Source organism: Malus domestica, chromosome 02 (assembly GCF_042453785.1).
Source record: "Malus domestica chromosome 02, GDT2T_hap1".
NCBI lineage: Eukaryota > Viridiplantae > Streptophyta > Magnoliopsida > Rosales > Rosaceae > Malus > Malus domestica.
The window spans coordinates 11,210,151-11,225,264 of record NC_091662.1 but is presented as its reverse complement, the minus strand read 5'-3'; the positions used below and the strand labels follow the sequence as shown (position 1 = coordinate 11,225,264).

The 15,114-nt window shown below is 37.7% G+C and overlaps 2 protein-coding genes across 2 annotated transcripts; both read left to right on the top strand.

Moving 5' to 3' along the window:
* The first annotated feature begins 6,067 nt into the window (after positions 1-6,067).
* LOC103401165 (water stress-inducible protein Rab21-like) lies at positions 6,068-7,458 on the top strand. The gene is given in 2 exon segments (NM_001294078.1): positions 6,068-6,359; positions 6,837-7,458. Coding segments are annotated over 2 exon segments (693 nt in total). The 5' UTR covers positions 6,068-6,128; the 3' UTR covers positions 7,299-7,458.
* A 5,191-nt stretch (positions 7,459-12,649) lies between these two features.
* On the top strand, positions 12,650-14,432 carry LOC103401144 (dehydrin Xero 1). Its single transcript, XM_008339860.4, has 2 exons — positions 12,650-13,117; positions 13,874-14,432. The coding sequence occupies exons 1-2, from the start codon at positions 12,884-12,886 to the stop codon at positions 14,204-14,206; spliced, it is 567 nt and encodes a 188-aa protein (XP_008338082.1). The 5' UTR covers positions 12,650-12,883; the 3' UTR covers positions 14,207-14,432.
* The last annotated feature ends 682 nt before the right edge of the window (positions 14,433-15,114 follow it).

Genomic DNA, 15,114 nt, shown 5'->3' with positions numbered 1-15,114 from the left:
ACAAAAGCTTCAAAAAAAAACCTTCACCTACAAAGCTTTAACTCCAAAGTTTCACCTACAAAGCTTCAACACAAAAGCTTTACCCACAAAACTTCAACATAAAAGCTTCACCCACAATAGCTTCACCCATAAAAGCTTCACCCACAATAGCTTCACCCATAAAAGCTTCACCAACAAAATCTTCACCCACAACAGCTTCACCCACCACAAAAGCTTCACCCCCAAAAGCTTCACCTCCAAAAGCTTCACCCACCACAAAAGCTTCACCTACAAAAGCTTCACCCATAAAAGCTTCACCAACAAATGCTTCACCCACAAAAGCTTCCCCCACCACAAAAACTTCCCCCACCACAAAAGCTTCACCCATAAAAGCTTCAGCAACAAAAGTTTCACCCATCACAAAAAGCTTTACCCATAAAAACTTCACCAACAAAAGTTTCACCCACCACAAAAACTTCACCTACAAAGCATCAACACAAAAGCTTCACCTACAAAAACTTCACACTATCTTGATCAAGATAGTGTGAAGCAAAATCAATTCATGGTACCCAACAAAGCTTCAACCTCAAAGCTTCACCCACAAAGCTTCACCTATAAAGCTTAAAATATATATATATATATATATATATATATATATATATATATATATATTCGGAAATTCAAAAATTCGAAAATTTAAAACAAAAAAAAATTGAAAAAAAAATAAAAAAGCCTAGGCCTCCTCTTCTTTGGGCCTAACAACTTTTATAACAAATATATATGAAAAAAGAGTTTTGGGCTACCACTTAGAAAGGAAAATTGTGAAGTTTTGTTACTTTGGAAACTTGGCTACTAGCAAGACACCTCCTTCGTCAACTCCCTCAACCAGAGACTTCGGGGACTCCTACCATATGCTACTGCACCTTGATACTCGGAAGTCTCACGACCACTCAGTGACTTGGATTTTTTCAAGTCTCCAACCGAGAAGTTTTCCTCACTTAGGAAATTAAGGGAGGGAGCATTACCTCAACCTACATGCTTCACTCACAAAGCTTCAACATACAAGCTTCAACAAAAGGAAAAATTCAAGAAACTTAGTGAAGAAGGTCTTGGTGTATTTAACACAATACGTTGAAATGAAGCAAAGCTTGTTTATTGATATCTCCAATAAGTTACAAATATGTACATAGACATGAATCAAAATAAACAAACAAGAGGGAGCCTTCACAAAGGTTGCTTAGGAGAAGTCTCAGCAGTCAGCAGAGCCCCAAAAAGAGGAGGCACTAGAGGGTGATTATTCGGAGCCTCAGTACTAGGCAAAACCCCAGAAGGAGGAGGCACCGAAGGTTGATCATTTGGAGCTTCATTACGCGGTACAGCCCCAGAAGACGAAGGTAATAAATGCCTTTAGAACAAACCCACAAACCTCTGATGATCAAGTAAAATCTAATAATCAGATTCCTGCAGCTGGTCGAGCTTCCTTTTCATGTTTGTAGCATAGCCATGTGCGAGCATGTGCAACTGTTTATTCTCATGCTTGAGCCCTCTGATCTTCTATTTGAGACTTATCACTTCAGCCGCCAATGATTCAACTTGGCGGGTTCGAGCACATAGGCGTTGGGCCATATTAGACACAGAACTTGCACACTGAACACTGAGAGCCAAAGAATCCTTAACAGCCAACTCATCAGACCATTTGGAAAATAGTCTGTTATCTTTGGGAGTGAGAAGGTTTTTGGCCACCACCGCAGCGGTCATATCATTCTTCATCACAGAGTTCCAAACGGTAAGAGGACCAGTAGGAGATAAGAAGGATGGGTGTCGTATGTTGTCTTGAGAAGGCATGGCTGCCTCTTCACCAAAGTTCAAGTCAAAACGACGGTCGGATGGGCCAGACATTCTCAGAAATGATGAAGGAGAAATGAGGTGCAATAAATCTCTGAAGTAAGGGGAAAATTCCTACAAGCAATAACTCTCTGAATGTACTCCTTGCACACAATTGGTGCCCTTATAAAAAAAAGAGCAACATGGCTGTTGGTTCAAAAATCGAAGATGCACCACTTTCCAGATTCCGAAGAAGCACCACTTTCCACATGCAACATCAGCTCCTCAGGCACCACAAATAACTTTGCCAAAGATCTCTGAAAAAGTTTAGACACATAAATTTTGAAGGTCTAGCTACGCTACTATTACCCACAAGGGTAAAGGAACAGCACCATTGCTTAATAACTAGAAAGTCTCAATGTGTGTCAACCTCCGTGCTCTGTGGAAAGACAGACTGGCAAAAATGCCCAACCTTTACTCACATTCGAGAAAACACTACCAACAAGATTGCTTGCTCAAAAATTGAAGAGGAACCACTCTCCGAATCTCGAGAACCAGACTCCTAACAAGATTACTTTCTTAAAAATCGAAGAGACACTGCTCTCCGAATCTCAAGAGTCAGACTCCCAACAGGATTGCTTTCTCAAAAATCGAAGAGGCACCGTTCTCTGAATCTTGAAAGCCAGATCCCCGACAGGATTGCTTATTCGAAAACCAAAGATGCACCGCTCTCCGAACTTTGAGAGCTAGATTTCCTTGGATAAAGCTTGTCTGCAATCTTCACACGCAACATCAGCTTTCCAGATACCACAGACCACTTTTTCAAAGCGCTCTGACAAAGTTAAAACATGTGAAGTTTGCAGCTCCCACTACATTGCTATGACCAAGAAGGGTAAAGGAATAACATTATTACTTGCTATCGAAGAGGCACCGCCCTTCGAATTTCGAGAGCCAGACTCCCAACAAGATTATTTTCTCAAAAATCGAAGAGGCACCGCTCTCCGAATCTCAAGAGCCAGACTCCCAACAGGATTACTTTCTCAAAAATCGAAGAGGTACCACTCTCCAAATCTCGAGAGCCAAATCCCTGACAGGATTGCTTGTTCGAAAACCAAAGAGACATCGCTCTCCGAACTTCGAGAGCCAGATTTCCTTGGATAAAGCTTGTCTGCAATCTTCACACGCAACATCAGCTTTCTAAATACCACATACCACTTTTTCAAAGTGCTCTAACAAAGTTAAAACACGTGAAGCTTGCAGCTCCCATTACATTGCTACGACCAAGAAGGGTAAAGGAATAACATTACTACTTGTTGTTAGGGAGACTCCTATATATGTCGAACTCCATCCTCCACGGATAGGCAGACCTGCAAAAATGCTTAACTTTTCCTCATATCTGATAGGGCATTCCCAACGAAGCCTCTCGAAATACTCAGCTTTCTTCCTCCCCCAATAATACCTATGCAAACCAGCCACACCAGAGCAAGAGTATCTTATATCATCAGGGTCAAAAGCAAGAGTATCCCATATCATGCCTTTTCCCTGTCTTTTCCTTTGCCATTGTTCTTAACTGCAAGACAAGAAGAAAGAAAGCAATCAATCAGCACTTGGAATCAAGCTTCCAGTCAGGAACTGACTGCCTAGAACCCCTTGCCTGATTACTTACCTGGCATTGCTCTCGAGTACTCATCTTCAACATCTTATGCTTCCAGAAAAGATACCACATCTGCCTGAGGAACAAATAGGGCAAGTGAGAATGATACAAGGAAGCATATGGAGACAATCGCAATAGAACACATGCTAATTCATCTATTACTTCGTCAACAACAAAAGTATCCCATATCATCAAGGTCAAACGCACTCTTGATTTGATGGATTTGTTTTGACCCTCAAATTCTTGAGTCGGCCTTATACTCTGGAGGAAACCAGAAAACCCTCATGCCCAGTTTAAGAATAAGCCTGTGGAAAATTACTTCTTCAAAAGAAAAAGTATCTTATATCATCTCTTCTCCATTTGCTTCTCCTTATCATTGTTGCTGTTTACGACACAAGGAGAAGGAGAAAAATCAACCGGAAGCCGAAGTCGAACCTCCGATCCAGGTTGCTTGCTTGGAAGTCGGATTGCTTACCTTGTCTGTTACCTCTTTCAGCAAATCTCTTAGCTTGGCGACTTGGGGGACTCCTACCATAGGGTTTTGTATCGCACTTGACCAAGCTCGAAACTACAAGTAAGCTTCAAGTGAAATTGATACATTACCTTGTGCATCTTCATCGGTTAAAGATACCACCCCTGGATGGAGGAAAAGTACTTCCAGAGAAGATGCCACATCTACGTATGAGACGGATAAGGCAAGTGAAAATGATACCACACTTCGGTACTTAGAAGTTTTGTGATTACTCAATGGCTTGGATCTTGCAAGTCCCCAACCGAGGAGCTTCCCTCACTCGGGAACTTAGGGGAGCACTGTTTGTACCACACTTGACCAATCCCGAAACTACTGAGCACCGATCAACGTTATACCGTCAAGGACCCAGAAGAGTTTCCCTCCAACCAGGAGGCCAATCACAGCGCGACACGTGTCGACATCAGAAGCCAATCATAGCGTGATACGTGTCAACATCAAAAGCCAATCACAACATGACACGTGTCAATGTCAGAATGAAACTAGAAATTCTCTTCTATAAATAAAGATCATTCTCTCACAATATTTCCTAATGTAATTTGTATTAAATCATTCACTAGTACTCACTAAAGGAGATCTTGAACCTATGTACTTGTGTAAACCCTTCACAATTAATGAGAACTCATCTACTTCGTGGACGTAGCCAATCTGGGTGAACCACGTACATCTTATGTTTGCTTCCCTGTCTCTATCCATTTACATACTTATCCACACTAGTGACCAGAGCAATTTAGCGAAGGTCACAAACTTAACACTTTCTGTTGTACCAAAGTCCTCACCGATTTTGTGCATCAACAAGATTAATTAATAAATTTTATATCATTAGATGCTAATTATATACCTGCATCATTTGTTACATTATATAGTACATCAATATGACATAAAAATGTGATCACACTCAAATTAATTTTATGTAAAAAATATCACTTTTATTTGGAGTGTATAAAATTAGTGTGGAGCAGAAGATTTAATGGTGCCAAGTCTGTCGAGATATGTCTAAGTTAGAAAAGTTCTATTAACACACTTTTGTTAATTTTTCGTCATAGATCTTCTTCAATTTATTTAATTAAATAATTGAAAATTAAGAAATATGTGTGAAAAGTAAAAAAAAAACTATGTGAATATTGTAAAAAAAAAAATGGGATCATACTCAAATTAATTTTTGTGTAAAAAACAGTATGTGAATATTGTAATCTAAATAAAAATTAAAACGAGAAAATAACTCGTAGGATAGTGTCGGTAAGATCAAGAAGACCTAGAAGGCTATCACCAACAGACATGCCAAATTACCTAGTCAAAAAGCTCTCAGTTTCCCAGCAAAGTTGTGAGTTTGCATTTTTTTTCTTTTAAAAACGAACAGGTTGGTAACTTCACTACAGTAGTTTGTCTTTTTAAGAATGAAAAAAGCTTACAGAGGTAATTTAGTTTTCTCTTATCATCATCGTACAATTTATCAGTCGTAGAAATTGAACTTAAAACATGTTACGTAGAATATAAATTTAAAATTCATCTCTAAATCATCTCGTAATGGCTTTAAGTTATGAGTCTTATGACTATAGGCTTCTTGAGAAACTATAGATTAAATTTGAAAGAGAATTGTTATTAGCATTCAAAAAATCTCATTCTAAACTTAAAACTTTATATATTAAAAAAGAAAAATACATTTATTAGAAATGTAAAGTGTAATTTTTGAAGTGCACTTCTCATTTGAAATTACTAGACAATATGACCTAGAAGGCTAGAACCAAAAGAGAGTATCCACGTGGAGCTAGCTAGTGGAACAGGTACGGAGGGCACGTGTCACCAAATCCATGGTCACTAATGGAACAGATATGTATATCATTCTTTATCCATATGCCCGACCCAAAAAGCAACAAAATATCTTGCCGACGTTAATTTTTCACCTGTCATCATTTTCCTCTCAGTGCCACGTCTCCAAGTTGTTAAAAAGCACTTACGCTCACAACCATATTTGCATGCCCTGCTGGTGCAGGTCAGTTGTCTATATAAACCAACGAACCCAGACCCAAATTAAACACATCATCCCAAACAAATCATAAGTATTGTCACTGAAGTTTTATTAGTCGCAACTTCGCAAGGCATTGTTATTACAGTTTCATTTGTTTGTTTATCTTTTGAAATATGTCGAATTATGGTAATACAACAGCCGAAAAAACTACCGAGGAGTACTTCGGGAACCCAACTTACAACGGTAGCGCAGGAGCCGATAGGACCGACGAGTTCGGGAACGCGGTTCAACACGGTCGGACTAATACCGGCTACGGGACTGCTGATCCTAAGACTCGTGATGAAGGGATTGTTGGGCATCATGGCGGCCCCGCTGTGCTTCAGCGCTCAGGAAGCTCTAGCTCTGTAAGTTCATCTCTTTTCACCTCCATATATATGTAGTTCCAACTTAATTCATTAAATGCATGAGCTATGCTGCAAATATGTGGGCACTATGAACAAACTTTTCCCTAGACGTATGTTACTAGGAAAACCAGACAAGCAACAATTTTCGCTTGTCCAATTTAGTACTTTTGCAAGAAAAACTGTGCGTACTATGGTGAACTTAATCAGTGATCTAAATTAATAACACAATATTTGACAGTATAAATGTCTTATCTCGAACAATGCTATTCGGAAATTAGCGTATTTTGTTCACATAACTTATGTATCTGCGCATTTTGGTTTTTCGAATATCAACACAATCAATGCTTCAAATTCAAATATTGCATCAACATTTTATCTTACTAGATGGAACAATTTCTTTGTATTCAAGTATCATATGTGCATTATATTTACATATATTTTTTGTAACCAGGTCTAACTAACATTCTATTATTGTAGTCGTCTGAAGATGATGGGCTAGGTGGGAGAAGGAAGAAGGGACTGAAAGAGAAGATAAAGGAGAAGCTACCAGGTGGTGGTAACAAGGATGACCAGTACTCTGGTGGAACGCAGACCACTACCCCTTACGGTGGTGGGACGACTTACAAGGTAGGAGAGCAACGCCAGGAGAAGCTACCAGGTGGTGGTAACAAGGATGACCAGTACTCTGGTGGAACGCAGACCACTACCCCTTACGGTGGTGGGACGACTTACAAAGTAGGCGAGCAACACCAGGAGAAGGGTACGACGGACAAGATCAAGAAGAAGCTGCCAGGTGGGAATAGGGATGACCAGTATTCTCATGACACGTCAACTACTGCTGCAGCTTATGGTGGGACTGGGCGCACCGGAGAGCCCCAGGAAAAGAAGAACATGATGGACAAGATCAAAGAAAAGCTTCCTGGTGGCCACGCCGAGTAGATAATCATCCCGTTTCACATAACTATAAGTAAATGCCAGTCTGTATAATAAAAGAGTGTCTGGTCGGACCTCGGTTGCGTGATCCGTGCGTGGGTGATCCATCGTTGCGCACTGTTGTTTTGGTTTCTGTTATGTGTAATTTTGTGTGTCGTTCCCTTTGTATTAATAGTATATTTGTTTTTGTTATTTTTGAGAATAGTATTATGCTTTTAAGTTTAACTGCTACCCAGTAAATTCAATGATTCAGCAGGTATTACTTAATGTCAATAAAAACGATATAGCAATCAAGTAAAAAGAAAATTTTGATACGTTGAATTATATAGTTAAAAGCTAAAAGATATTCACTAATGATCATGCAAGTGATCTACTGGTACCTCTCACACTTGTAAGTGAGGTTTTGAATTAAGTGGATGACGAATTTGATATCAAATTAAGTTATTCATTGGTTAAATAGCCGAATTTTTTTTTCTGTAAGTGTAAAAATGTCAATGGACAAAAAAAAATAGCAAAACCTAAAAAATTTTAAAATTTTAAATACAAGAGAAATACATAGAGATTTAAATTTTAACATGAGATTTCTATTTTAATTACACTGAAACGAACATAACTAACAAAACAATCTGCCATATTCATCAGCTAATTTTTATTTAGCTTAACAATTATCCATTTTTTCTTTTATTTTAACATAAATGAATGGAGCAAGTAGCATTTTACCATAATAGTGAAAAAATGTTAAAATTTTTATATGAGGACGAAATCTTGGATAATCTAACAAAATCTGTAATTTGAAAAGAAAAAAACATAAAAGAATGAAAGTGTTTATTTTCTCTTTTATCTCCTCACGGCTGGAGATAAACACAAAGTTGCACTGGTCAAAGATTAGGACATCATCAATATGACTTTTACAACACATTGACGTGTAGTCCAAAAATGCTATACACATAAAGATGAGTTCTTCCTTTGTCAACGGGAACCTATTTAACGAGATGATATATGTTAGGTCCAAAAATTTTATGTACAAGTTTAATTACATCTCGAAGTCCGGTTGTGTAAAAATAAAATAAACTAAGTTTACATAGAAAAGTAAAGAAAGAAAACAAAGATGGACATTTCTAAAAGAGAAATTTGTTAAAATTGACCAGAAGATTGGCCAGTGCGTTCAGCGCAATCTTCATGAGGCTAGTAATGTTCTTCAACCTTACACTAAAAGGGGAAGTTATAACTGCACTCATGGAAAGAAAAAAAAAAGATTTAAGAGGGAGACAACATGAAAGTGGGAGACATCGTAGAGGAAGAGGAATCAAGACAAGATTGCACCAGACACAGCAAATTTTTCTCTTAAGTGTGAAAAACCTTGATTCTTAAATGAGGAATTATCCTCACCTTCCACGGATTTCTTCAAGTTTTCCTTATATTCACTTCAAATTTCCCATACCATTAAGAACTCTTAAGTTAGCCATTCCTAAAACCATGCAAGCATGTACACATTTTCTTATGCTAAATTGATAAGTTTTTAGCTTTCACGCCCAACTTCATTTAGGCAATTCATAATTTTTCATAATTATTCAGTCATTGAGTCATTGAATTAACAATTGTTTCTTAAGATGCACTAATTCTTTTAAAGTATCTTAGAACTTAGTACTGGAAACGAACTAGAGGAAGTAGAAGTTTCCACATGGCCAAAATTCAACTAGATCAAAAAGTTCCCAACAATGTACAAAGATTATCCAAGTGAATAATATTATATATACTACGTGATTCCATGGTTAATAGGCGGATACCTTGTGTAAATCGTTATATTCACACATCGATTGTCTTATCAAAGTAACTATAAAATATTAATATGAAAATTATGATGGCATTTGTGCTTGTGATGACATTTCATGAGCATTTATTGTCATGCCTTACAACAATAGACTCAAACTCTTCGCATAATCACTGGTTCGTCACCAATATGTGCTTTAATTTTACAAATCCTATACCATCAATTCCAATTTCTTTTCACCATCTTTCCCATCCTCCACCTCCTAGACTTTCCTCAAACCCATTTGATTTCTGATTTGTAGCTACTTTTCTTAATCGTGTTTTGTCGCGATTTTTTCAGGATGTGCATAGAGCTTCAATGCAGGTGATCTTACCACCACCTCTCATGGATCAGAAAAGTGTGTTTTGCTCTAGCTCGGGTGTTTACACCACCACCTCCCATGGATTTGTCTTCGACGACTTTGTTGCCTTTGGTGACTATGTTGCTAATGAGTTCTCTCACTAGCTTCATGTGTTTTGCTACAAATCTGTCATCTATGGTGCTTTGTGAAGGTTGGTGGGGTCGTCTGTCTATCATTTTTGTGGAATTGTTTGGCTGGATTTTTGGCATCTATTGGATGAACGTTCTGCGGTGATACATTCTCGGCGGTTACAAGGAAAATAGGGTTTTCTGTTTATTTTGCTCTTTCTGGGCTCAAACTTTTGGTTTGGGTTTGTTTTGGGGATCCATATTTTCTTTTTGGCTTTTCTTGTAATGGGACCTCACCTGTTGTAAATTTTAGTGTGGTTCAGTAATAAATCTTACACATTTACCAAAAAAAAAAACTTTGCGAAAAGTTGTAACTTCTATATATTAGCTCACTTAGAAGTATATTTAAAATGACTGAAAAAACATTTTCAGTCTAAATGTTTTTAACCAATTTTTAATAATTCAAGTGGATTTAAAAAAATAAAATAAAATAAAAACTTTATGTGCTTCCTGTAAGAAGCATATATCTTATGCTTCATGCAAGAAGCATATATCTTAAGCTTCTTTCAAAAAGCACTTAAAATGTTTTTAAAACCCACAATCCATGCCATTAGAAGCGATTTTAGTCATTATAAAAGTACTTCTAAACGAAATCTATATGTTGTCGTGATTAATTAAAGATATAAAGAAATCAATAAAAAAAAAGCTAATGAAAATGGCTTCAAAACTTTGAGTTTTAACAAAAAAAAACTATGCTATAACTTTATTTAATGATAAGGACAAGAGGATGAAAAAAAAAAACCTAACTAAAAGCGTGTGCAAAGAGCACCCAACCAATCCTTCAGTTGCATAACCCTTTGACATAATCCAAGCATATTTTATTCCTCTAAAATTAAAATTTCAAATTGAAGTGGGTTTCGTTCGATTCAAAACCACATTTGCGGCTGTATGGTTAGGAGGGAGTTGGTCAGGTGTGGGCGTTAACATTGATCTTTATCATGTTTTTTTTAGCCATGCATGACTTTAAAAGTGTGGACATTGATCTCTATCATGTTAAAAAAAAAAAAAAAACTTTTTATTGCATTCTAGTGAAAGAACTTGAAAATCTAGGACGAGTATCTACTGTTAAGTTTCATAAACAATGTAGTATCGTTAAGTTTCTGTTTGGACCCGTTTTTACATTATCGGCCTGAGTAATCGAGGTCGTTGAATGAGAAGGGTTTTAGACCGTTGGATGATAAAGTGGTTGAAATAATTTTTAGTTATTATTGAGAAATGATATTGTGATTTTAATTATAATATTATCTCTTAATAATAACTAGGATATTTAAACCTAATATTTGATATATCCAGTTAGTTGTTTTGGAAAAAGATGATCTGATCCGTCTTCAGAGGAGCGCGCGAGGACATTTGAATAGGCTCATCTTATCAGGCCCCAGGTGCATGCAATCTCCTATGTGATTGATTATTATTAAAACCAAAGTTCTATTTCTGATATAGAAGTGGGTGGTACAATTCAAGTTGACTTGGAATTCATGGATGTGATTGGTGCACGTGGCTGTATCTAAGGGATATGGTGATTATATTTCATCAGTTAAAATTACTTTTTAGAGTTTAAGTTGGTGAATTAGTCATCATGCATGCATGTGGTCTTCAACAGAAGGTTATGATGATGGATAAAGGTTATGATGATAATGGATAAAGGTTATTAGTTAAAAACAAGATTGCATCGGGTTACAAGATGACAACAAGTTTTGATAAGACGTGGGGTTAGCAACCAATAAAGACTTAGAGTCACAGTGCAATTAGGATTGGTTTTCGTGACTTGGGCCTGCAGATATCTATAAATATCAAGCGGCTAAAAAGCCCCTCCAACTCAACACACAAACTACCCTACGCAAACTTTCGCTTTACGAGAAACCTGTCAACAACCTTGAGATTTTTATTTTCTTTTTCACCAGCACATCTTTAGTTTGGATAAACAGCACTGTGAAGGCAATCGGCGAACATCTTCAGTTTGGATAAATAGCATTGTTGCCGTAGAATTAGCCGATCGCGAAGTACCTTAAGTTTGGATAAACAGCACTGCGACGAGACCGATTGGTTATCTATCCAAGTCTTGGTCGAGAAGGATTTTCGAATCCTTATTGGCAGATGTCATCTCATCAGCCTTCTCGGCAAAGTGAGGTGTTACCAGGTTACTACATTCGGCACCCTGGGAGCCGAATTTGATATTGAACTTCATAGAATTAGCAGCCTTGTCTTTAGGCTTTAGAACCCGAAGGCCGAGAGTGTTCCTTCCTCAACCGCAATTGCAAGATCGAGAAGTCAGTAGCGCATCAACGCAACATCAACAAATTTTACTCCTTGACCGAGCTCGGCCAACAAGTTGGCACACCCCGCACACAACCGAATGACGTAGTTAGCTTATTAATTACTCGGCCTGCACACAACGTAGGCTTGGTAGTTTTTAGGGTCAACAGTTTCATAAACAGTGTACAAAGTTTCATAAATAGTGTTGTACCGTTAAGTTTCATAAAAGTTTCATACATAGTGTAATAAGTTTCATAAACAGTGTCGTACCGTTAAATTTTATAAACAGTGTAGTACAATTAAGTTTCAAAATAATGTAATAAGTTTCATAAATAGTTTGTGTAAGGGGCGCGTAAGTCCGCGTGTCAGTTTTTTTTATTTTTAAAATATTAAAATTATGTCTTTTCATTAAAGTTTAAGTCTTTTTCATTAGATAAAATTATAACATGAGTTTTTATTAAAATAAATTTAGTCCAAGTTTTTTTCATGAAAGTTCTTATAAAAAAATTCTAAATTATTAAAAAAATCTAAATCAAGATAATTACAAAGCAAGTGTACGTAGTCACCCTTCATCCGTATCCAAATTCCCCACGTCTATAAAAAAGAAAAATCAAGATAATTACACGGCCATGCATGTGTAAAAAACGTAACCATGCCATGCTTTCCAAGTTCCAATCTTGAACATATCCAAGAGGTCGTTATCTATCAACCACGTAAAGTCACAGACGCGGTGGAGTGTCACGAGCTTTTTAACTCCATGATAAGGACTGACTCCCTTATCTAATCTTATCTATCTGATTATTCTATGCCGACAGCAGGATACACTTGTTCCTCTTTCACGTCGCCAGGTGTCCCAGTAGCCAACGTGTCATCAGGATCGAAGGTCACTATTCACGTAGGTGTAAGAAGTAAGAAACCCTACTGTGACACGCGTGTTTTGTTGGTTCCCTATATAATCCCGCCATATTTTCCCTCCAATCCCATCAAATCCCAAACAAAATTATCCAGACTTCCATACTCAAATTGTGTTATTTGAAAAATGTCGCATCTGCATAATCAACACGGGGCACAGCCAACCGACGCCTACGGCAACCCGATCCAGAGAACCGACGAGTACGGGAACCCACTTGGCGGTGCTACTACAGGTGCCACCACCGGAGGATACGGTGCTCATGACACAGCCGCTGCGACCACTGGTCACGATTACGGCAGGAAAGAGCACCATGGTGTCACTGGCGCGCTCCACCGCTCTGGCAGCTCAAGCTCTAGCTCTGTAAGTGATTTCTTATTTTTTTCTCATATGAAAATGTGATGTTAATTTACGTAGGATTCACTTAATAGCGCGTACCATGATTTTGTCTATTGACCAAGTTAGCCAAAAAGGTTAGGCTTAATTAGGCACACACGCATGAATTTATGTTCAATCCTAATATAAGCACGTAGAAAATTTTCAATGCGCCTGTAGCAAGGTCCAGTACCCCAATATAATTGTATTATTAGAAACTAGTAAAATATTTAATCGATAGTATTAGACCTGGTGAATTAGGCGTGTTCTGATACAATAAAAATTTCTCTATATGTAGGCGGTCCCCTATTGTTATTTGTATCATGTCACCTGGTCAATAGGCAAAAATTTTAATGGTAGCATTATTAGACCAGGTGTATTAGGCGTGTTTCGATTAACTAAAACATTTCTCTGCTCTATGTACACCTTGCAAATGTGGATTGATTTGCAACATTTAGGGTTGAATATATATTCATGAGAATGTTTGTACTGTAGCATGTTTACTAATTTTTAATTAATACAACAAGATAGATTTCATTTAAAACAGAAGTTATTCCCTCGGAAATTTTTAACTTGTATACAATCGCGTAGATACAATTTTTATGCAAGATCCAACTCTTATTGGCAGGATTTGATCATCAATTTCTTTTATACACTAATTATATAATATTAATATTGTTAATTAACTTGTAATTCCCTCTGAAAAAGAAATTCATATGTCGGCGTGTATTTATTTTGGTGTAGTCGGAGGATGATGGGCTAGGTGGGAGGAGGAAGAAGAAGGGGTTGAAACAGAAGATAAAGGAGAAGCTCCCGGGATCAACCACGACTGAGACAACTTACGGCACCGCTGGCACCACCTACCCAGGAGGGCACCAACAGGAAAAGGGGATGATGGACAAGATCAAGGACAAGCTGCCGGGTACTGGCCACAAGGATGACCCCCACTACTCAACCACAACACATGCTAGTACGACCACAACTCCCTACGGCGGTGCCACCTACACGGAGGAGCACCACGAAAAGAAGGGGATCATGGACAAGATCAAAGAGAAGCTTCCCGGAGGAAACCAGTAGACATTATATACCATTCCTGTATTAATAAAAGCCTACAGTATGTATACAGTGGTTTAGTGTTGTTGAATCTTATAATAAGCTAGCGGAGCCTGGTGCGAGCTCAGCTCTGGTGCGGCTAATGCACCGAACACTACACAGTATCGTTTGTCTTTGTGATATGTAACTTTGTCTGTCGTTTATATTAATATATTTAGTGCTCGTTCGAGTAACGGTAATTCCGGTTTAACTACTGTTGCAATATTGGTTTAATAAGGTCCTACAAATTAGCAATAAGAACATGAACATGTTATTTAGTTTGCCCGCTTGCAAACGCCTCCGCTGATATCAATATCAAGTTCGAATTCATCTAGAATAGTCACTCGCTCTATGGGCTTGTCACACAAGATAAGTTCACACAGAGAAGAGCCACTCGCTCTACGGTCTTGTCACACAAGACGAGCACGCCGCCCACCTACTGGGAGCGGTTTCATTGATTGATTTGAGGTAGCTGTAGCTTGCTTTTAAGTGTTAGAAATTTTGAGTAGAAATTTTATGATCCCATATTAGTCACTATTAAAAGATTTTTATTTTATAAGATTTTGTCCCTTGTAGAGAGTGAATGGAGTAATGGGTCATAGATCATAAAATTGGGCTCAAGTTTGAGATTGGGCTTTATAATTAAATTTTTTAATTACTTATTTTTAATTAATTAATTATTTTTTATATCAATAAACTCATCTTTTCAGATGAAGTCTGAAGTGATGAAAGAACGCCAGAGAACAAAGCACCCCTTTGAGAAGATGTCTCCTAACAAACTCATCCCATTCTCATACCTGTTGCAAACATGCATAAACCTATTATATATACATCAATCTGCATGACATTTAGAACATAGAAACATAAAATTCTTCTACAATCCCAAACATTCT